The sequence below is a fragment of the Sparassis crispa genome (genome assembly GCF_003851025.1).
Source record: "Sparassis crispa DNA, contig_000008F, whole genome shotgun sequence".
Classification (NCBI taxonomy): Eukaryota; Fungi; Basidiomycota; class Agaricomycetes; order Polyporales; family Sparassidaceae; genus Sparassis; species Sparassis crispa.
The window spans coordinates 201,321-221,550 of NW_020939755.1; the positions used below are offsets into that span (position 1 = coordinate 201,321).

The 20,230-nt window shown below is 52.8% G+C and overlaps 6 protein-coding genes and 1 non-coding gene across 7 annotated transcripts; 1 reads left to right on the top strand and 6 right to left on the bottom strand.

Moving 5' to 3' along the window:
- Positions 1 to 182: 182 nt before the first annotated feature.
- Positions 183 to 1,359, bottom strand: SCP_0900710 (hypothetical protein; the record flags this gene model as incomplete). The annotated part of the gene is made up of 3 exons (XM_027761305.1): positions 183 to 891; positions 956 to 1,119; positions 1,324 to 1,359. 3 exons carry the CDS (start codon positions 1,357 to 1,359, stop codon positions 183 to 185), a joined length of 909 nt encoding a protein of 302 aa, XP_027617106.1.
- A 1,114-nt stretch (positions 1,360 to 2,473) lies between these two features.
- SCP_0900720 (hypothetical protein) lies at positions 2,474 to 3,299 on the bottom strand (the record flags this gene model as incomplete). The annotated part of the gene is made up of 3 exons (XM_027761306.1): positions 2,474 to 3,044; positions 3,102 to 3,185; positions 3,241 to 3,299. The coding sequence occupies 3 exons, from the start codon at positions 3,297 to 3,299 to the stop codon at positions 2,474 to 2,476; spliced, it is 714 nt and encodes a 237-aa protein (XP_027617107.1).
- Positions 3,300 to 4,703: 1,404 nt separating this feature from the next.
- SCP_0900730 (hypothetical protein) lies at positions 4,704 to 6,203 on the bottom strand (the record flags this gene model as incomplete). Its single annotated transcript, XM_027761307.1, has 4 exons — positions 4,704 to 5,215; positions 5,270 to 5,973; positions 6,033 to 6,107; positions 6,178 to 6,203. 4 exons carry the CDS (start codon positions 6,201 to 6,203, stop codon positions 4,704 to 4,706), a joined length of 1,317 nt encoding a protein of 438 aa, XP_027617108.1.
- A 1,276-nt stretch (positions 6,204 to 7,479) lies between these two features.
- SCP_0900740 (Probable importin subunit beta-4) lies at positions 7,480 to 11,490 on the top strand (the record flags this gene model as incomplete). The annotated part of the gene is made up of 15 exons (XM_027761308.1): positions 7,480 to 7,485; positions 7,542 to 7,613; positions 7,674 to 7,763; positions 7,814 to 7,947; positions 8,003 to 8,324; positions 8,375 to 8,491; positions 8,541 to 8,668; positions 8,725 to 8,836; positions 8,898 to 9,215; positions 9,268 to 9,820; positions 9,873 to 10,240; positions 10,302 to 10,384; positions 10,436 to 10,509; positions 10,563 to 10,789; positions 10,849 to 11,490. The coding sequence occupies 15 exons, from the start codon at positions 7,480 to 7,482 to the stop codon at positions 11,488 to 11,490; spliced, it is 3,246 nt and encodes a 1,081-aa protein (XP_027617109.1).
- Positions 11,491 to 12,323: 833 nt separating this feature from the next.
- SCP_t0900750 lies at positions 12,324 to 12,403 on the bottom strand. Its single transcript has one exon. It is a non-coding gene; the product is annotated as a tRNA-Leu (tRNA).
- A 2,779-nt stretch (positions 12,404 to 15,182) lies between these two features.
- On the bottom strand, positions 15,183 to 19,442 carry SCP_0900760 (hypothetical protein; the record flags this gene model as incomplete). The annotated part of the gene is made up of 1 exon (XM_027761309.1): positions 15,183 to 19,442. One exon carries the CDS (start codon positions 19,440 to 19,442, stop codon positions 15,183 to 15,185), a length of 4,260 nt encoding a protein of 1,419 aa, XP_027617110.1.
- Positions 19,443 to 19,619: 177 nt separating this feature from the next.
- On the bottom strand, positions 19,620 to 19,847 carry SCP_0900770 (hypothetical protein; the record flags this gene model as incomplete). The annotated part of the gene is made up of 1 exon (XM_027761310.1): positions 19,620 to 19,847. One exon carries the CDS (start codon positions 19,845 to 19,847, stop codon positions 19,620 to 19,622), a length of 228 nt encoding a protein of 75 aa, XP_027617111.1.
- Between the last annotated feature and the right edge of the window lie 383 nt (positions 19,848 to 20,230).

Below are 20,230 nucleotides of genomic sequence, written 5' to 3' on the forward strand. Positions count from 1 at the left end.
ATTGGGTTGAATGGACAATATACACCAGAGCATCTAAAGAGAAAATACGGAACACGATGCACACATGGCCACAGATTTCAAGAAATTCATACCAGAAAGTAGAGAACTCCGACAGCCGCCACCGCGCTCCCGTCAGCTTTCCAAAAAAACAAAATGGTTTGCAAAAATTGTGGAGCCACGCATCACCGTTGCATCGAGGGGGGAGAGTCAATACCCACGACAGCTCTCCAGGAGCGCGCGGGCAACGACACAGGTGCAATCTCGGTATCCAGCGAGGCATGCGTCAGGACATCGCTACCCGGGCCTGCATTTCCAGACACAGGCTGTCTATCCACGGGCAACGATACAGTCGCAGTCTGGCCATCCAGCAAGGCATACATCAGGACACCGCTACCCGCATTTCCAGACACAGGCTGTCTATCAGGAATCCCCACAGTCTCGTACCACGACATTCGTCTCGCGGTCACAGTGCTCTCCGTCGCGAGTGGCGCGTAGGCCGATATCATCGGGGAGACACGATCGTCTGCCGATATTTGCATCTGCACTGGCGCACGCCGGATGCTGGGCCCAGCGTGCGCCATGCCTGCTCCCGGCCTAGCCGACACGCCTTCTTCTCGCCGCATAGAGGCCAATGCGTACTGCGGGAACGGCAGGCGCACATCGCATACCGAGATGACAGGTCGTAGTGTGTACGATGATAACGGAACTTCCTGTAGGTGGAGAGGCGCGCGCCCTACTGGGATTGTTTCGTCTCTCTGATTGACGGTATACCCAGGATGTACACGGAATACGTGGGCACGTAATGATCTGCAGAGGTGCGTTATGTACTGGCACTGCTCGGATTTTCCGGCGGAGTGCGCTGGGGCCGTGCATTCGAATAGCCGCCGCCGGCTGATGGTTGGAAGCGAGTCAGCCTCACGGAGGAGAATGAAGGAGAGTGAGGAGCGGGACGCACTGCATTTGGCGCAAATGATCTTTCAACGTGGCTCTGTCGGGGAATTTTAGTGTGCAGATAGTGCAGGGGACCTCTGAGTCAGCGGGATGGCGTCCACGGTCGTGTTGTGTCTGGCGCCCTTGCGGCTGGTAGTCTTGCTTCTTCATTGGAGCTTCTCCGATGACCTGTTAGGGAGATCTGTCAACTAGAGTGGACGAGAAGATTAGGTCCGGACGGTCCTCGTCCGTTTTATATGTCTTGGTGTCCGGCCACGCGCGCTTGCGCAAGCGTACCTTGCTACCACAACAAAGCGACACGAGGCAAACCGTGTGTGCATTGTCTTTTCAGTGGCGAGTGGCCATCCCAACAACAGTTCAAGCGGTACTCACCCGACGGCCAACACGAAGTTTCAGAGCTGTCCACATGAAGCCAAAACATATGGCCAAATTGCAACGATAATTTTTGCGTGATATGCCGCTGGAGGGCATTCTGGTCGAAAAATATTTGTGGACAGCACAGAGTGCTTTGAAACCTAAACAGCATCCAGATAGCTACCCAAGCAATGCATTGAAGGCTAGGCTCGGGAGTCGGCATGCATGTCTCCATTGAACTTCCGTCATCGGTATCAATCCTATGGCGGAATCAGCAGGTACCGAAAGAGCTGCCTATGAGTATGTGCACCAAGAAGGAATTACGCCGAATTTAAGACGAGTGTGAAGAGTCAATTGGAACAAGACACTGGCAAGGCCATACGTACGTACCATATCGCCACTTGGATACCACTGACTGATTATAAATCGTGCATTAAACGTATCCAGCGAGAGAGAAGCGCATTGAGTAAAGTAGAATTAAACTAGATTCCTAGAATGCCAGCAAGGAAAATGGAAGTCCGTGCTGGCAGTGTGTAAAACCGTGCTCGCTCTATAAGCCGCTCACAATGCACAACTCGGGAATTGGAGAACCATCTATCGCTGTGTCAGACGATGAACGCACCTGAGAACGTCGATGCTTTGAACATTCAATATCCATGACGCACCGACGGTGTAGTTAGTGATTTCCCAATGGGGTACGTAGTCTTGAACGAATGCATCTGACATCATTCCTGCACTCTGGGGCATTTCAGGGTCAGGATATCCGGGAGGCTGTCGAATACTACCGTAACCCATAGAAGGATGGAAACTGCCATGGCCAGTACTTAGGTTACGCGTCCATTGTCTTAATTAATAACCCCGTCCTTCCCAACTTAGTAAGGGATTATTTGTAGTCTGCTTACAGGACTGAGGAGACAAGTCCATTGCTTCCTCAATGTTCTCCGGATCCTGAAAATCCATCTCTCGAGCCTTGGATTTTTGACGGTCCCATGTTTCGCCTCAGTAATGTAGAAAGAAGTCTTTATAAATCATATATAGAGAGGGGTCTTACAGCAAGCTATAGCGCGTATCTATCGCACCGGACATGAAAATTCGCCCTAGAAAAACAAAGATTAAGACCGACCAGCGGTCGCTCAATCGCAATGAGCAAAAAGGTGCAGTAAAGTTGTCAAAGGCTGCCATTACAGCCAGCCGCTGATCCCTGAGCGCACCTGTCGGGCAAATCCAGAGTATAGGAACCTTCTAGGGCGGGATTCCCTCGCACTGGCAGCTCACCGCTTGCACGCCCACTCGCATGCACGGGCTGTCTATGAGCAGCGCCCTCCAAGGCACCCCACATCGGTATCGTGGAGGATGCCGTGTCCTCAATTTTAACCGACGCGTCAACCGAGATGTCAGGCCGGGCATACAGCATATTGTTGATCTGTGGCGCCAGTGCAGGCCAACTGGGCTTCGCGTCAGCCGTTCCCGTCCTGGGTTCTGCCCACGTGCTGCGACTGCACTCGGTCGTGGATAATGTAAACGTCGGATTTGCGCCAGCAGGATGGGCTGGCTCGGGTGCATGCAGGCGCCGTTGCGCCTCCAGTATCTCCCGCATGCCACCATAGTCCCCGAGGCATTGGCCGTGCTTCCAGCGCAGGTGACCTCTGAATGACGTATAATAGATCGTAGTGTATGTGCACTGTGCCGAGGTGGAACCGGACATGAATATGTATGGGCACTGGATGGCCGGCTCACCGCTGCATATTGATCATCAGTGTGAAGTGGATCATATTGAGAGTAAGGGCCGTACGTACTGTGTCTCCCTCAGGTGATCATCGATCAAGTAACGGTGTATTTCGGCCTGGTAGTTGCATCCTGCCACAGGGCAAGAGAAGCTGCTGCGAACAACAGGTCAGAAAGAAGGAAGTATAATACACCAAATGGGTAGCATACCGTCGCACATCCGCCTTCAGATTCCCCGTCTGTACCCATCCATGGTGCTCAGAGAACATGACAAAGTTTGTTGCGGTTCAGGATTCTTGGATGAGCGAGATGGGAGCCGTGCAATGCTTTAAACCTTCCTGGCCATCTGCCACTGGTCACGAGTGCGGCATGCGAGTTCCATTGTGACGTGATAGCCACTGCAGAATGCACTGCCAGTGGCAACGGACAATGCAACAATGGGACAACAAAGAACAGGCGAGCCTCCGCGTGCATGAATCGATCATTCCAGTCAACGAAATGGCGCATCGCCACTGAGCAAGAGATATATAAGCTGCAGATCCATCGTTGAGTTGGCCGGCTTCGAAAGACTTTACCGTGATTGAGGCCGCATGTTGGTCTGTGGTTGCTCCATAATGTGGCTAGCCTCAATAGAGGGCAACGACTCGAAGCGTGGCTCGAAGCAATGCAGTTCTGAAGTCTATTGGGACTGCAAGAATCGGTGGATAGATGTGCATGCGTGAACTCACTAGTGACATTGAGAACGACTCATTGCACAGCATTTTTGGACAGGAGGGAAGGATAAGCACACAGAAATGGTACGAATAGCTGAAGTACGATAACAGGTACTTAGTCCGCGCCTGAGTGTATGTCAGCAAGTTGATGCAGCATATCAAGATGTGTCAATACCATTCTCAGTGAGTGCGGCCCGGAATAAACGTCAACGTTACGATCGCGCGTGCTGATCTGAACGGAGCTACGATTCATTGTACATAGTCCCTGGACGATGCTCCAGTCCTGTACTTACTATCCGTCGGTCATTGATAGCAGTGACGAATGTCCAAACGGAGACGCAACTTAACAAAACTTAACAGATAAGGTGCTGCAAGTATCGAGTTTCTAGTGACAAAGTGACAGGATACTGAAACGGCGACCGCCAGCAGATAAGGAGAGAGCAGTTGACAGCATGACCTTCTAGCGACACAGAAATTGGACAAGAACCACAAGTGCATCTTGACTTGAATAAGGTCTCATTGACATATGACGATAGTCCTGGCAGCCACCCAGAGATGAGTCGTATAGGGCTCAGGGACTTTCAAGAGAACAGCGGAGCAAGTAATAGCGGCGCGGTCGGTGTCGCGATTGAGGTGGTGCCACCATACCGGCGTGTACCACGCCACTCGCGCCCACATGACGTTCCTCGTTGTTGCGTTCGACTGGTACGTGTACCAAATACACGTACCTGATACGGCTCTTCCGGTGGATCCAAACTTTCTGCTGTATTCACGATAACAACGCAAAGCGAAAACCAATATCATACGCGAGGCACACTCTGCAAACTATCGTAACACATGGGAAACATACCACAAAGAACGACTACACGCAACCAACCGGCGGCTGTGACAACTCTGAGCTTCAAGACATATCAAGGCGGCACGGGAAGACTTGAAAAACTCGAAAACTACTCAACCGCATCAGTCAGGTGCACCGGAGGAGTAGGAATGAACGGTTGCCTCCCATGAATTCACCTCCCGAAGCGCGCCGACTCGCTCGTCGAAAACCCGCGACGGTTCCTCCATCGAAATATGAGCATGCAAAGGCAAGAGTCCATCTTCGCGCACCCGACCGTTTACGTCGTCATTCAGTGAGGGCTCTCGCTGTATTGGGCTTGTAGTTGGTGGGGTCGTGGTATCCACCGGCGGACGGCGCAGCGAGATCATCTGAGGCGGGGCCTCCGCAGAGGTGAGAGGCACGATGAGGCTGATCACGGATGGGATCAGCACCCTGCCCGCCTCCGCTCCTGCTGGCTGTGCGGAAGGCACTGGGTGTCGTATCGGGCTCGTGAGGATGGGCGAAGGCTGTTGCTGCGCGACACCTGGTGCAAGCTGTGGAGGCCAGCGGTATGTATACGGCGGACGCACTTGCGTATCAGCGCCAGCGTGAGTATTCGTGATCGCGGGCGGCAGCTCCAGCCGCATCCTCTTCGCTGGTCATGCATCCGACGGACTTCCCCCTGTTCGAACATTTCTAGGCGCCTTACCTGTGATTGACGGGTAGACCTGACGATTCTCCTCTTTTTCCAGCTGGTTGTGAAGCCTCTTGTGGGGCTTTGTCGGCACCTCGTCTGCAGCTGGAGGGAATGTTGCATCGCTGTTGTGCTTTCCGTGCGAGTATTGGAGCTGCTCTGCATCTGGCCGCACTAGACTCAACTGCAAGGGCTCCTCGAGCAGCGGCCCCTCACGCAAGTACATTTCATCGAGTAGTGGTACCCTAGGCGGGGGCTCCAGGTAGGACGTTAGGAAAGAAAGGTCCAGGTACGGTTTAGGTGGCTCCTTGTGCATCTTCTTCGCTCGTCTGCCCTTGAACGACTTACTGACTGGTCGAGGAGGCTCCTTGAATGTCGCATCGTGACTAGATGGATGGGTCTTGCTAGCAGAATTCTCACTCATCTTCACATGACTTCGAGGCATCCACGATGCATCAGGCGCTTCATCTTCCAGAGGTAGAGTGTACGCAGCTGTGAGGTCTTCAAGAGACACATGCCGAGTTGGTGGCCCAGTCTCGGCTGTCGGTGCAATTGACACCAGGTTGTGCACCGCCACGGAGTCATGCATGCCGTGCACTTGTTGCAGGTGGAGCCCTAGTTGTTTCCGTGTTCCGGCGGTGAAGTTGCACAGCCAGGGCTCGCTAGGGTTCGCGTCGACAAGACCGGGATCAAAGTGGCATAACAGTGCCGGTGACCCACTGGTGAGGTGAGGCGATGTGAGCATATCGGTGGAGAGGAGAACAGGTGAGCAACGTACTGAAATAGACGCATGTGGTCCTCCAGCAAACCGGTGCTAGAGGCCACAAAGTGGCACGTCATACACTCGCGTCTGCTGCGATGACAAGTAAGAGTCAGCGCGAGTACCACATTGCACACAGGGAGAGAGAGAAGTGTACACAAACCTGGAGCCTCTCCCACGAGACTCCATTGAGAGTACCACGTAAGAGGCTTGAGCGGCTGGCTTTCTGCAGGGAAGAGAGTCCACGATGCACAGGACAGACTACGCCCGCTTTATATGTGATCAAGCCTGAGCGGACTTACGGTGAAGTAAAACCTCCAGCGCAAACAAAACAAGTCGTGACAGGGCCTTTAAGAGATAGCCGGACAGGTCTGCAGTACGGATTTAATTGTTCCAGTTGATAAGTACATCCACATTAACTCTTCGCCAACCAGATCAACCTCTGTAGAGTTCCACATGACTGTGGCTCCATCTCACCTAATGCACAGAACACGCACGAATGCACCAGAAGCTGGCCACTGCTCCGCAATCCGTGACCGGCTGAGACTACATCAGAGTCAAATTGAAGTGCAACCCCCTTGGGGGTGTCACTGAGGCGTTATCTGACCTAAGAACGCCAAAGCCATAGCGAATCTTCGGGCGCTTTGAAGTATGCGAGGTTGCCCGTGCCTTGAATTAATTTCTTCCGACGCTTCGCTTGAAGTTTATGGTGACAGCCTGATCTATTCTTCAGCACAGGCGTAGCTGTGTCCACTTTGGGCGGCCCGTGATCGATGCACCCTTCGCATGCAGGGATAAGAAGTTAGCTAGACCAGGTGTCCCCAAGCACGGACAAGCCGGGTTTCTGCTGGAGAGTACTACAACACGTCTATAGATCGGTGCCAAAGACAGAGCTGGACAGCAACAACAGCAACAACCATTGAATATTGAGGGCCGTGAGACGACGGTGAACAAAATCCTGACTCGACGGATGGAAGCGAGCACACGTTGCGTTCCCCGTTTCCTCCAAGATGGCTAGTCAGAACGGCCAACCAAAATACTCACACGAACACATAAGGCAGCCCTTGTGTTGCCCCATCAATTTGTCAAGATGGGTGTAAGTACATGGCAAGTTGGAACGTGGAACCTCCGGAAGACCGTAGAATCGCCGAACGATGATTACCACCACCCACAGATAGAGCGGAAAATACGACAACGCAGTAAAATAAAGCAGCTTACAGCCTACAGCCGGCAGCAATCTAGCTATGCACGTCGTACCAGGTCGTACCGCGCAACTTGAACCACAGGGAGCAGGATACGAAGTGCCAGTGGAGACAGAGTTACGAAGTCCGAGTCAAGCGCCGGCACCGATTCAAACAACCACGTGATCTAGTATGCCAAAATTTCGCGCAGAAAGAGTTCAGTTGGACCTCCACCCACCTTGTTCTCTCCTAAAGTTTTCCCCCTGCCTCGCGGTTCTGTAGGCATGGATGTAGGTTTTCTAGCTCCTCTTTTGAGGTGAGAGATCATCCTGATCGTCCCCCGCAGCCCAATTTCGTGCAAAACCTGCATCATCTCCTTGTGCAATCGACCTCTAATGATACCATTCAACTGAAGGCTGTAAGCAAACAGCTGTCGGTTTTTATCTCCGTGCGGTATTTTAAAGATTTTCATGAACAGGCTACAGCTCAGCTGAACAGAGAATACTATAAAAATGCCGCTTGTATACCCGCCCTTGCCAGCATTATCGCGAGCTCGCCAGAACAAGCAGTACGCTCGAGTTGGATTGATCTCACGTTCGTGGAGTGACTTGTTTCTAGGTGCGACAACTTGCTGCTGTAGAGTTGCGCAAACGCGTGCTGCAGAACAGCGGAGAGTTGTGGATTCAGGTCTCGCAAGAAGACCGGGAAGAGATCAAGGGTAAGCTGCCTGAGCTTATTCTCGCTGAGCCAAGGTACGTGTGCATGCACTATCAGATAAATGTGTCTACTTACTTCATTCTTCATCAGTAACCTCGTGCGCCATTCGACTGCGCGGGTCGTCGCTGCTATCGCCTCGATCGAAATTCCCCTCGGCCAGTGGCCGCAGCTCCTTCCGTTCCTGCAACAAACATGCCAGTCCCCGCAGGTCGTCCACCGTGAAGTCGGGGTATACATCCTGTACACTGTTCTCGAAAACATCGTTGAAGGCTTCGAGTCGCACCTCCAGAGCTTCTTCAAACTGTTCGAAGTACTACTTAACGATCCAGAGAGCGCGGATGTCAGGATTACTACTGTCAGGGCACTGGGTGTCATTGCCCAGTACATCGACACAGATGACAAAAGCGATATTGTGCGTCGATAATATTTTCTCTATGTGCAGGAGCTCATTGCGTTCTCAAGAAATCGTTCCAAGTCCTGCTGCCGGGTATGATTAATGTCATTGGCCAGTGCGTTGAGAGTAATAACGAGACCGGTGCCCGCCAATTGTTTGATGTCCTGGAGACGCTTCTCATTTTGGTGCGTCAGGCACGACTGCAAATGAGATGTATACTCATTGTTTGTGTAGGAGATCCCGCTTGTGGGCCAGCACACCCCTCAGCTCGTGCAGTTCCTTTTGACCTGCGGAAGTAACCGAAATTACGATCCCGAGATGAGAGTGCTCTCCCTGAACGCACTAACTTGGACCGTGCAGTAGTACGTACGAGCGTCGCACATGCAACGATGGAGTACTCACTTCAGCAATTTTCCAGTAAAAAGACAAAAATCCAGTCTAACAACCTTGCTGCTGCGATCTTGGAAGGCCTCATGCCAATCACGACGGAAGAGGAGCCGGAGGACATCGACGACGATGCACCCTCACGCGTATGTCTCTTGCTCGCCAAGTTCACACATCATCTCACGAACGCTGTTCCTTCTTTCTCAGTCTGCTCTCCGCATTATCGACTGCCTCGCGACAAGCCTGCCTCCATCTCAGGTATTTCCCGCTCTTCGTGCTCTCATCCAACAGTACTTCTCTTCACCGGATCCCTCCTTGCGCCGGGGTGCTATGCTCGCACTGGGAGTAGCCGTTGAAGGTTGCAGTGAATTCATGACACCACTAATGGTCCACATTTGGCCCATTATCGAGGCTGGGCTCCAAGATCCTGATGCTACGGTCCGCAAGGCAAGCTGCATCGCCGTCAGCTGCATGTGCGAGTGGTTGGAGGAAGACGTTGTCTCCAGGCACGCCGTGCTTGTGCCTGTATGTCCAGCTTGTCGCACATAGCGGTCTTGAGTTCTGACGCATTGCACAGACGATGATGCGACTCGTGAATGACCCTGTCACCCAGCGCGCTGCGTGCACTGCCCTTGATGCGCTGCTGGAAATCTCTGAGAATGTCATTGAACAGTACCTGCAGCTCATCATGGAGCAACTGGGGGGCCTCCTCGAGTCCGCGCCCATCCCCGTCAAGTCGGTCGTCATCGGCGCGATGGGCAGTGCTGCGCATGCGTCGAAAGAGAAGTTCCTGCCGTACTTCCAACCGTCGATGGAGCGCTTCAAGCACTTCCTTGTTCTCACTGGCGAGGGCGAGGAACAGGAACTGCGTGGAATTACCATGGATGCTATAGGCACGTTCGCTGAGGCTGTTGGAAAAGATGTGTTCCGGCCGTACTTCGCCGATATGATGAAGCAGGCCTTTGAGGGTATTAGGATGGGCAGCGCACGCCTCAGGGAGTGTAGCTTCTTGTTCTTCTCTGTGATGGCAAGAGTGTTCCAGGAGGAGTTTGCGGTGTATCTCCCTGATGTCCTTCCTTCGCTTATTGCCAGCTGCAACCAAGCCGAGCATGGAGAGCCTGGCCCCTCGAGTGCGTCGTCTTCTTACTGAAGTGGATGCCAACTGAATGCTGCATACCGTAGTCTCTAATGCCGAAGCTACGGTCAGCTTTGCGTCGGGCTCGTCGCCGGCTAACGCCATCACTGTCATGGACGATATGGGCGCTGTGGAAGTCGACCTCGACGATGCTGTCGATATTGACAGGATGCTCGATGTGAACAGCCAGATCTGCATCGAGAAGGAGATTGCCGCCGACACCATCGGGACGCTCTTCGTCTCAACACGCCGATATTTCCTACGATACGTCGAAGAGTCAACACAGCTGCTGCTTAGCTTACTCCCGCACTATTACGATGGCATCAGGAAGTCAGCTGTCGACTCGCTGCTGGAATTCGTTCAGACGTTCTACGAACTCAGCGAGCCGCAGGAGTGGGTACCTGGTAGGGCGTTTGTGAGTGGTCGTCTCTTCAGGATCTGTGCGCAGCTGATCTCTCGCATGACCTGCTTCATAGCACCCTCTGCAGCCGAATGTGAAGAAGCTTGTCGACCATATTTTTCCTTCGCTCCTGGAGTTGTTTGAATCGGAAGACAACAAGTGCGTAACTGCATTCGTATGGGGGATTGAGAGGTTCTAATGTCCCTCCAGAAAAGTCGTCTCGGGCTTGTGCATTGGCCTTGCGGAGACTATCAACAAACTAGGGCCCGCATTCTTAGAAAACAGTGAGGGACAAGCTCTCGTATCGATGGAATAGTTTCGCTAATGTCGTTTGAAGAGATGGAGCAGGTCGCGGGTATAGCGATCCAGATCCTTGAACAGAAAGCTGTTTGTCAGCAGGACCCGGATCAAGATGAGAATGAAGAAGCGCCGGAAGACCAGGCAGAATTTGATTCTCTTCTCATCTCATCAGCTGGTGACCTCGTTTCCGCCTTGGCAAATGCGTTCGGACCCGACTTTGTGCCGGGATTCAACAGATTTTTCCCTGCGATTTCGAAGTACTACGTGAGTGCCCTTCTTACGAACCAGTTCAATTACTAAGTGTATTATGCATTCAACGACAGAAAAAGACTCGCTCCCTCAGTGACCGCTCATGTGCTATCGGTTGTCTCTCTGAGATCATCGCGGGGATGAAGAACTCTGTTACTCCTATGACTGAGCCGTTGTTGGAGCTGTTTTACCGTGCTTTGGCGGACGATGAAGCAGAGGTGCAATGCAATGCTGCATTTGCGGCCGGTCTCCTTGTGGAACACTCCGAGATGGACCTGTCCCCACAGTATTTGCACCTCCTCGCCGCTCTCCGGCCGCTCTTCGTCCTTGCACCCGGTGCATCTTCAGTGAGACTCAATGCCCGTGACAATGCTGTTGGCGCAGTTGCTCGTATGATCAAGAAGAATGTTGCTGCTGTTCCGTTGGACCAGGTGTTGCCTGTCTTCTTTGACGCACTTCCTCTCAAGAACGACTTTTTGGAGAATCGCCCCGTTTTTGGAGCAATCTTCCTGCTCTTCAGGACCAATCCGGCTGTGCTGCACCCGTACATGGACCGGCTGCTGCAATTATTCGCCTACGTGCTCGATCCGTCTGGCCCAGATCAAGTCGGTGACGAGGTCCGGGCGGAGCTGATCCAGTTAATTGGATTGCTGAATGCAGAGGACCCAAGCAAGGTGCAAGCGGCGGGTCTTTCGCCATTTGTCCCTGGTGGTTGAGAGGTGGTGGTAATGTCGGGTGTTTATGAATGAAACGATAACGTCGCTTTCACTGATTCTTCTTTTTCTCGCATTGTTGGATCGTTGCCGCCATATCTCTGCTGTCTTGAAGTAATTCTCTGCGACATAGGCTTCCCCTAGGATATATGCTGCAGATCTCTAGATCAACCTGCTTTCGATGCATGTGTACACTATTCCTGTACACAAAGTATTCTGTCTCGTTTGTTAGCAACGGTTATCGTGCCTTACACGACGCTCGAGTATGCAAGCACTCATTAATACTGGAAGTCCGACGAGCGACGAGGCCAACGACGCTCGATAAACAATAGTTGTGAATGTACGCTCTACAAAACTGGCTTTGGAAGCATCTTTCCTAGACCGTTGGGACAAGTTGCGATATCGAGGGAAATCGATGGACAGCGGCTGTCAGCATCCGGGTAATATTAGTGCGCATGGAGTCAATGGCTCGCCTGAGGCTGTAAACTATCCGGGCGAAGGCGCTATATTTTGGCATGTCTCCGGTAGAAGATGCAAGCTTATTTGTTGCAGCGTGCGCTGCCATGCAAGCTGTACTTCGAAGTGTAAAGTCAACCGTGTACTTACCGTGGACTGCGACAGTTCCTTCTACTGGCCATAACCACATCATGATCAGCCGCATAGCCAGTCCTCTGCATACGTATATTGACGGGATTCTTACCTCCATCATGACTGTTAGAAGACGCGTTTGAGATCGTCAACGCCGGAAGCAGATACGGAGCCGGGCCACTGAAAAAAGTAGAAAATTTCTCGCCGCACTCTTCATATTCAAAAAAACTCGAAACATTCCGACGACATGATGAGAGTGGGATTCGAACCCACGCCCTTTCGGACCAGATCCTTAGTCTGGCGCCTTAGACCGCTCGGCCATCTCACCATGCACATAAATCCTAAATAAATACTAATACCTATCTTGTCACCCAAGTCGAGAAATTTCCAAGGGCTAGACAACCATCACAAAAAAGGCGCGGAACTTGTAATGCCATTATATCGTAATAGAATGTCATTAGAATAGATAAAATCATCAGAATGACCGGAATGGATAAAAGGGCAATCTGTCTTAACAATGAAATGTTAGAACTCGGATAAAATGCAGATAAAATCACATAGTGTATCGGTTGCAACAGGCACAGGTGTATTACTGCTTAGAATACTTTTACTGCGCCGGCTGCCAGCATTCAGGTTGCTCGTTGCAATTTCCTCATCGCATACAATGCATAATAGTGTGCATAAAAGATATATATTGCGGGTATAATGTACATGTGTGGGCATCTGCCTGCCGTACATACAAAGAAACAAAAAGCGGCCATGGGTGCTGAGGGCGATGGTGAGCGCTGAGGGGCCGGAACTGCTAGGGTCACATCGGAGACCTCATAATAGATGAACGGCATCCTCGGGTTCAGATCTGTCGGGCGTCGTGAACTGGAGGCGTGCTGCATAACTTGTGACACTTTAGAGCATGTTGCGGAGCGATAGGTTACCACAGGCGGGGGAAAGCTGTAGGCAGCACGGGGTTCATGACATTGGCAACGAGTACCATATGACGGAGCCGGTATCCTTCGCATAAGTCTCTGTCAGGATCCACCAGGAAAGGCACTGGGAAACCGTAGCCAGCGTGCAGAATGTTGATCATTCGCGTGACGCAGAACACATAACATGGCTTCTTCGCGTTCATGTGTTGGTACCCAGTGACTCTGAGAAACGTGGTCTCGGGTACGGGGAGGTGCGACGAGCTTTGAGTCACAGCAGAACATGTAGGCGATGCAGGCTTGCCAGCAGTACTTGCGGGGAGTTGGATGGATACATACACATTCTTCTCTGTGTAAGTCTTCTGTCGGGGATCGGGATCCACCTGAGCACAACACTACGGGACCGGAGCCGGTATATCGAACGTTGACGACCAGCTTCGAGCACAATGCACCGCACCTGTCCTTGATCCTCACAGTTCGGTTCTTGCTTCTAGCACTGTGGTAACATGTACAGTTCTCCAGCACAATGTTTGAGTCCAACCCCTGGGCACGAGTCACTGCACGAGAATACAAGATGCTTGTGGATCCAAGGAGCCTGAAGCCACACCAGCATAAAGAGTAGAGACTACATTGTAGTCAGGCAACCAGAGAAAGAAGATGACACAGGAGGCCAGCCGATGATTGCCACAGGTCTTGCATGATATCCGGGGCCAGTACGCGAGCAGGGTGCGGTGTGATCTTGATGGTGACGTCTGAGCGGGAGAAATACATGACAGTTGAAATGTCGAAACCTGCAATAAAAACCCTGTGAAAAGAAAAGGTTATAGTAGTGACCACGGATCAGTTATGGCGAGAGTTGAATGTTGAAGGAAGGAGCAACGAGCGATGGAGCCGGACCCGCCACTCATGTTGTGGAGTTTGCAGCTGTACAGTTGCCGGAAGTAGCCGGAAGTTCACGACACTCAGGAGGCAAAGCCTTGTGTCACGACCCAAAGGCGAATGGAATGGGAGCGCAATACCGTTGGAAGGTGCAAAAATGTGGCACATCGATTAGTTGGTGTGACATTATTTCTCACGTTGTGACACGATCGTAATGGTCTCGCATTTCGGCTACAATCCTATTACAATCAATAAAATTCTTGGGTTACTCAAAATAGATAAAATCTGGCGGCGCTTTTTGTGATGACCCATATCACGACTCAAGAGATACTGACGAGAAAGTGAGAGTCTAAGGTTGAGAAACTGGACCGCTAGTTTACCGTGTGACAAAGGTATGAAAGCCGTCGCCTAGTGCTCGTGTATCACCTGAATTGACCTGACGAAGAAAGGCGGCGAATGCACCCAAGGCGGACAGAGATCTTACCCTTCGAGAGAAGACTACTTACCGGCACAAGAATTGGTCTCTTCACCTGTTCAAATGGGGACACTTCCCCGCCTTTCGCAGTACGTTGGCTTGTTAAGCACGGAGCAAAAAAAAACCGCACGCGCAGGAGTGCTAGACACGATGGGACCACCTATCGAGTGAAAAAAGAACTTGTAGAGAACAGCCTGTGTCGCCTTAAGAACAGCCTGTGTCGCCTTAAGAACAGCCTGTGTCGCCTTACACGTATGCGCAGCCAAGTTTCAGATTATGCAGGGGAACACCACCGACTCGGAGTAGTCCACTCGTTCAATAGAATAGAGCGCCAGATAAAGTTGGACCATCCTCCCAGGGCCTGGGATCATATGAGCGAGGGAGGTCCGTGTTACGAGGTCACGAGCGACAGCGGAGCTAAGCAGAGATAAATAAACGAGTGACCTCAGTGCTCCGTCGTCTAGCAGTGGACACTGTGTGTATTGTGCATACCTAAGCAGAGATAAATAAACGAGTGACTACAAAGGCATCAGCGTACTACTCGGGTATGCAGTAAGTAAAGAGACTCACCCTCAGTGCTCCGTCGTCTAGCAGCGGACACTGAGGGGCGGCGTACTCGTCCTACGGTTATATAGTAGCTACTGGGTCGGTAACCGGTAAAGTAACAAGGGCGGGTCTGTTTCGAACGTGAACGCGACAACGAACGTGTGTATACTTAAATGGTAAGTCCATTTCCTCTCCTGTACTCTTCCCAACTATCCTCCACGTTCCTGATGCGCCCTGGTGCGGCTTCCTCAGCCTCCATGGAACATGACAAACACCAACACGCCCCCTCAAGTGCCATGGAGGCCCATGAGTGACGTAAGATATTCGACTTTCACGCGCGGCAAGCTCTTCGTGAAGATGTCGGCGGGCATGTCCTCGGTGCGACGGTAGAGCAGGGAGATGGCGGCAGAGTCAACGGCCTCGCGTATGAAGTGGTAGCGGATGTCGATATGTTTCGTGCGGGCATGGTACGCATTGTCTTTCGCGAGTGCAATAGCCGAGCGGTTGTCCGTGTGTAGTCGTAGTGCGAATTTACTGACATCCGGGTCGAGAATATCGGCGAGAAGATAGCGTACCCAGATTGCTTCCTTCATGGCGTGCGTGAGTGCGATGTACTCAGCCTCTGTGCTTGAGAGCGCGACAACCGGCTGCTTCTTCGCGGACCACGAGACTGCGCCGCCGTCGATGAGGAAGACGTACCCACAGATTGAATGCCTGTGCTCTGACGAACCCCAATCCGCATCGGAGAATCCTTCCACTCCATCGCGTGTCAAGCCGTAAGTCAGCCATTTTTCGCGTGTATTCTTCAGGTAGCGCAAGACACGCTTTGCGGTCTCCCAGTGTGCGCGTCCCGGATTCTGCATGAACTGTGAGAGCGCTGTCACCGCGAATGCGATGTCTGGCCGCGTCCCGAGTGCCGCGTACATGAGTGAGCCAATCGCCTCACGGTACGGTACGTTCCGCATGTCCTCGAACTCGCGCGGTGTCGAGGGGCACTGTCGGATGCTGAGGATTGCCCCAGGTTCAAGGGGAGTGGACAGCGGCTTGGCATCTTCGAGATTGAACCGTGCCATAAGTCCATCGATGTATGCGCGCTGCGAGAGTGAGAGGGTTCGAGCGGCTCGATCACGGCGTACCTCGATGCCTAGTATCCAGTGCATCTCGCCGAGATCGGTCATCTCGAATCGCTTGCTGATTTCCGTCTTGAACCAGAGTACTGCGTTGTTCGTGCCTGCGATCGTAGTGTCGTCAACCGAGAGTGCAATGATGAGGGTAACCGAGTCGTTGTCTTCGTCCAGGTAGAAGACGCAGTGATCAACGAGGCTGCGCGAGAGCCCCATCTCGTCGAGTGCAGCACACATCTTCTTGAACCATTGGCGGCCAGACTGCTTGAGTCCATAGATCGCATGTCGCAGGAGGCACACCCAGTGCTCCTTCCCACGTTCGGCCTGCCCAGGTGGCTGCTTCATGAAGATCTCCTCCTCGAGGTCAGCATTGAGATATGCATCCTTGACATCCATCTGGTGCACATCCCAGTCATGGCGTGCGGCGAGTGCAAGGATAATTCGGATCGACGCAAGTTTGGCGACAGGTGCAAAAGTGTCATTGAAATCAATGCCGGGAATCTGCGAGAAGCCTTGCGCGACAAGACGGGCCTTGTATGACTCAATCTTGCCGTTTGCATTTCGCTTGATCCTGAAGACAAATTTCGACCCGACGACATTAGTATTCTCAGGTGGTTCAACAAGATCATATGTGTGATGGTCACGAAGATTCCGCATCTCCTTCTCGATGGCCTTCTGCCATTGCGGCCAGTCCGGACTCTGCATGGCCTCTTCGAGCGATCGTGGCTCTTGACCTTTGCGTACTGCAAATGCGGCTGGCATTGCGAAGATCGGCTCATCACCCTCTTGTTCACTCTCGCTCTCCTCAGCTTCTACCGCAGCTGCACCCATCAGGTCACCTGGCTGGAGGCCCTGGGGGTACTTCGGCCTGCTCTTGCGTCCATCCGCGATGCCCGAGCCATCATTTAGCCGCTTCACGTAGGCGGATGCCTTGCGGGGGCGGTGGCTTCGCTCTGCGGGAGCTTCAGGTGCATGATTTTCATCCTTGTGTTCTTGCGCAGGAGCATCAGATGTCGGCATCAAAGGTGGATTCACAGAAGATGGTGCTGGCGGCTCAGTGTGTGACTTCGGCTTCTGCTGCGGCTGATGCAGTGTTGACGGCGAGCTCGGAACGACAGCCTCTATCGCCCCCTCGGGCTGAGCCTCGTCGGCAATGACCGTTTCATCAATAAATCTCACATTCCGCTCCACGGACACAGCACGCTTGTCAGGCCAGTACACTCGATAGCCCTTGCTCTCAGTGCTGTACCCGACAAAATGTCCTTCGCGTGCTTTCGAGTCAAGCTTGCCAGCATTCTCGATGCGGACCCAGACCTTCGCGCCAAACTCGTGAAGGTCGCCTAAGTCCGGTAGATGTCCATATCGCACCTCAAAGGGTGTCTTGCCATCCAAGGCACGAGTTGATGTGCGGTTCTTTAGCCACGTCGCATGCATCATGGCTTCGCCCCACAGGTTCTTGGGCAGTTCGGCAGCGATGAGCATTGCACGAGCATGCTCCGGGAGGGTCCTGTTTATGCGTTCAGCAAGGCCATTGTGCTGCGGCGTGTCATGAACCGTGAGGCGCGAGACTGTGCCATGTGTGGTGAGATGGTCGGTGAACTCCCTGCTGAGATACTCGCCCCCTCGATCAGACTGCAGAGCCTTAATGGTCTTCCCATCTTGGTTCTTCAGCTTTGCCTCATAGGACTTGTAGGCCGAGAATGTGCCGGACTTTGCACGAAGCAAGTAGAGGTCCGTCCAGCGAGTGGCATCATCTGTGAACGAGGTGAAGTACTTTTTCCCACCAAGTGTTTCGGTCTGAGCCGGCCCCCAGACATCGGAGTGGACTCGATCGCCCAGCTCCTTCGTGCGGTCACTCTCACGCTCTTTAGGGACAGTCGCGCGGGTGATTTTTGCCTGGATGCAGGAGTTGCACATCTTCTCCTTGTTTGCCTTGTCTGTGAGTCGCACACCCTCAACTCGTCCTTCGCGCACAAGACGCTCAGCGATGATTGGCGAGATGTGTCCCATCCGACGGTGGAAGTCCATCACGGACAATGAAATAAGGGCGCGCTCAACCTCCGGCTCGACAGCAACTGATGCAGACTCATTCACAGGTGCTGCACGACGTGAGTGCTCGACCTTGTACAGCCCATTCAATGATGGGACACGCCCTATGATCCGAGACTGCCTGCGGGAGTATATGCGGCACTCCCCCTTCTCGAACATGGCAGAGTATCCGGCAGCGTCGGCACGCGCAATGGATATGAGCGCAAATGCAATCTCGGGTGCATATAGTACGTCCTCGAGAAGCACTGTCGTCATCTGCTCACCATTCGGGATTTGCAGTTGAACTGTGCCCCTGCCAATTGCACTGAAGTTACGGCCATCCGCAGCGGTGATTGGCTTCACAGGCATCGGCTCAAAAGAAACAAAAGAGTCGCGATAGGGAGTCATATGGCGTGTCGCACCGCTGTCATAGACTTCGATCTCGACATCGGGCAATGTTGCGGGATGGTGGACAAGTGCGGCACTGTCGAATGTAGCCGTGAATGCGTGAGTCTGATTGTCATCACTCACGGCCGTGTTTGCTGATGACCTGCCCTTCGAATTCGAGCTGCTGCTGCCGCCCTTCTTAGAAGCCTGGTCCTTTGGGCCTTGGCCTTCCTTCCCTCCGCCTTCACGCCAGCAGTCACGCGAGAAGTGTCCCTTTCGGCCGCAGTTGTAGCACTCCGCGTCCTTGGACTTCGCACTGTGTCCACGACTCTTGGAATGCGAGCGCGAGCACGTGTCTGCCTTTGCTGAGAGTGCAGACTCAGGCTTCAGGTGTGCCTTCCGCCGGTCATACTCCTCGACAATGCTGGTGATAATGTCATCTGCGGAGATCGTAGTCTTCGCAATGCGTGCGGCGGTAGAGAGTGCCTGCAAGAGGGCACTGTAGGACTCGGGAAGTGATGCAAAAACGTGTGCAGTGAAGTCGGCATCAGAAATTGGTGCTCCCATGGACGCCAGTTCCTCGCGCATTTTCGCGAGAGTGTCGAGGTGGGCCCGTGCATCGGCACCTTCCTCGCACTTCGTGTTCTGCAGACAAGTCCGCAGAGCGCCCGAGTACATCTCGGACTTGCTCTCGTACTCGTTCTGTACCGCAATCCAGACTTCTGCCACAGTCACAAGCTTCTTGACGCGCAAGAGGAGCCGGTCGTTAATCGTACCATAGATCTGCTGCCGCGCGGCAAACTCCTTCTGCGTATACTCATCCAGCTTTTGCTCGGCGGCCTCAACGATCTTCAGATACTCCTCTGGTGTCATCGAAGGTTGGGTCTGACCGGCGGGTGCTGTGGTAGTCACAGGGGCTGTTGTCGTGGCAGTGCGTGACGTCGCGGCTGTCGATGCCGTAGCGGCTGGCGTTGTGGAAGCGGTCGTCGCGGCCTGCGCAGGTGACATCAGGAAAACCCAACTTTTCCTTAGGGACTTATTTAGACTTTTGGGTCTGGCAACCCTTATTTAAGGCCATAAGTGTTTAAATAAGTCTCAATAAGTCGAATTTCAGACACTCAGGGAATATGCCTTAGGCCCTTTTTGTCCTTATGTCCTTAAATAAGGACCATAAGTTTATATAAGTTATTTAAGTGTCTTCTTAAGGAAAAGTGGGGTTTTCCTGATGGATGGCATCGGGAGCGGGGGTGGATCCGGTGGCCGGCGAGCAGTCCCTTGAAGATGTCGCAACAGTCCTCGGGAGCCCATGACGGTGAACATGCGCTCCTTGTAGGTGATCCAGTTGGAGCCGTCGGCTGCCAACTTTGGGATGACATTGAGGTGAGATTGCAGGGATTCCGAGGCAGGCGACATTGTGTCGGGGCTCATAACCTGTTACGAGGTCACGAGCGACAGCGGAGCTAAGCAGAGATAAATAAACGAGTGACCTCAGTGCTCCGTCGTCTAGCAGCGGACACTGTGTGTATTGTGCATACCTAAGCAGAGATAAATAAACGAGTGACTACAAAGGCATCAGCGTACTACTCGGGTATGCAGTAAGTAAAGAGACTCACCCTCAGTGCTCCGTCGTCTAGCAGCGGACACTGAGGGGCGGCGTACTCGTCCTACGGTTATATAGTAGCTACTGGGTCGGTAACCGGTAAAGTAACAAGGGCGGGTCTGTTTCGAACGTGAACGCGACAACGAACGTGTGTATACTTAAATGGTAAGTCCATTTCCTCTCCTGTACTCTTCCC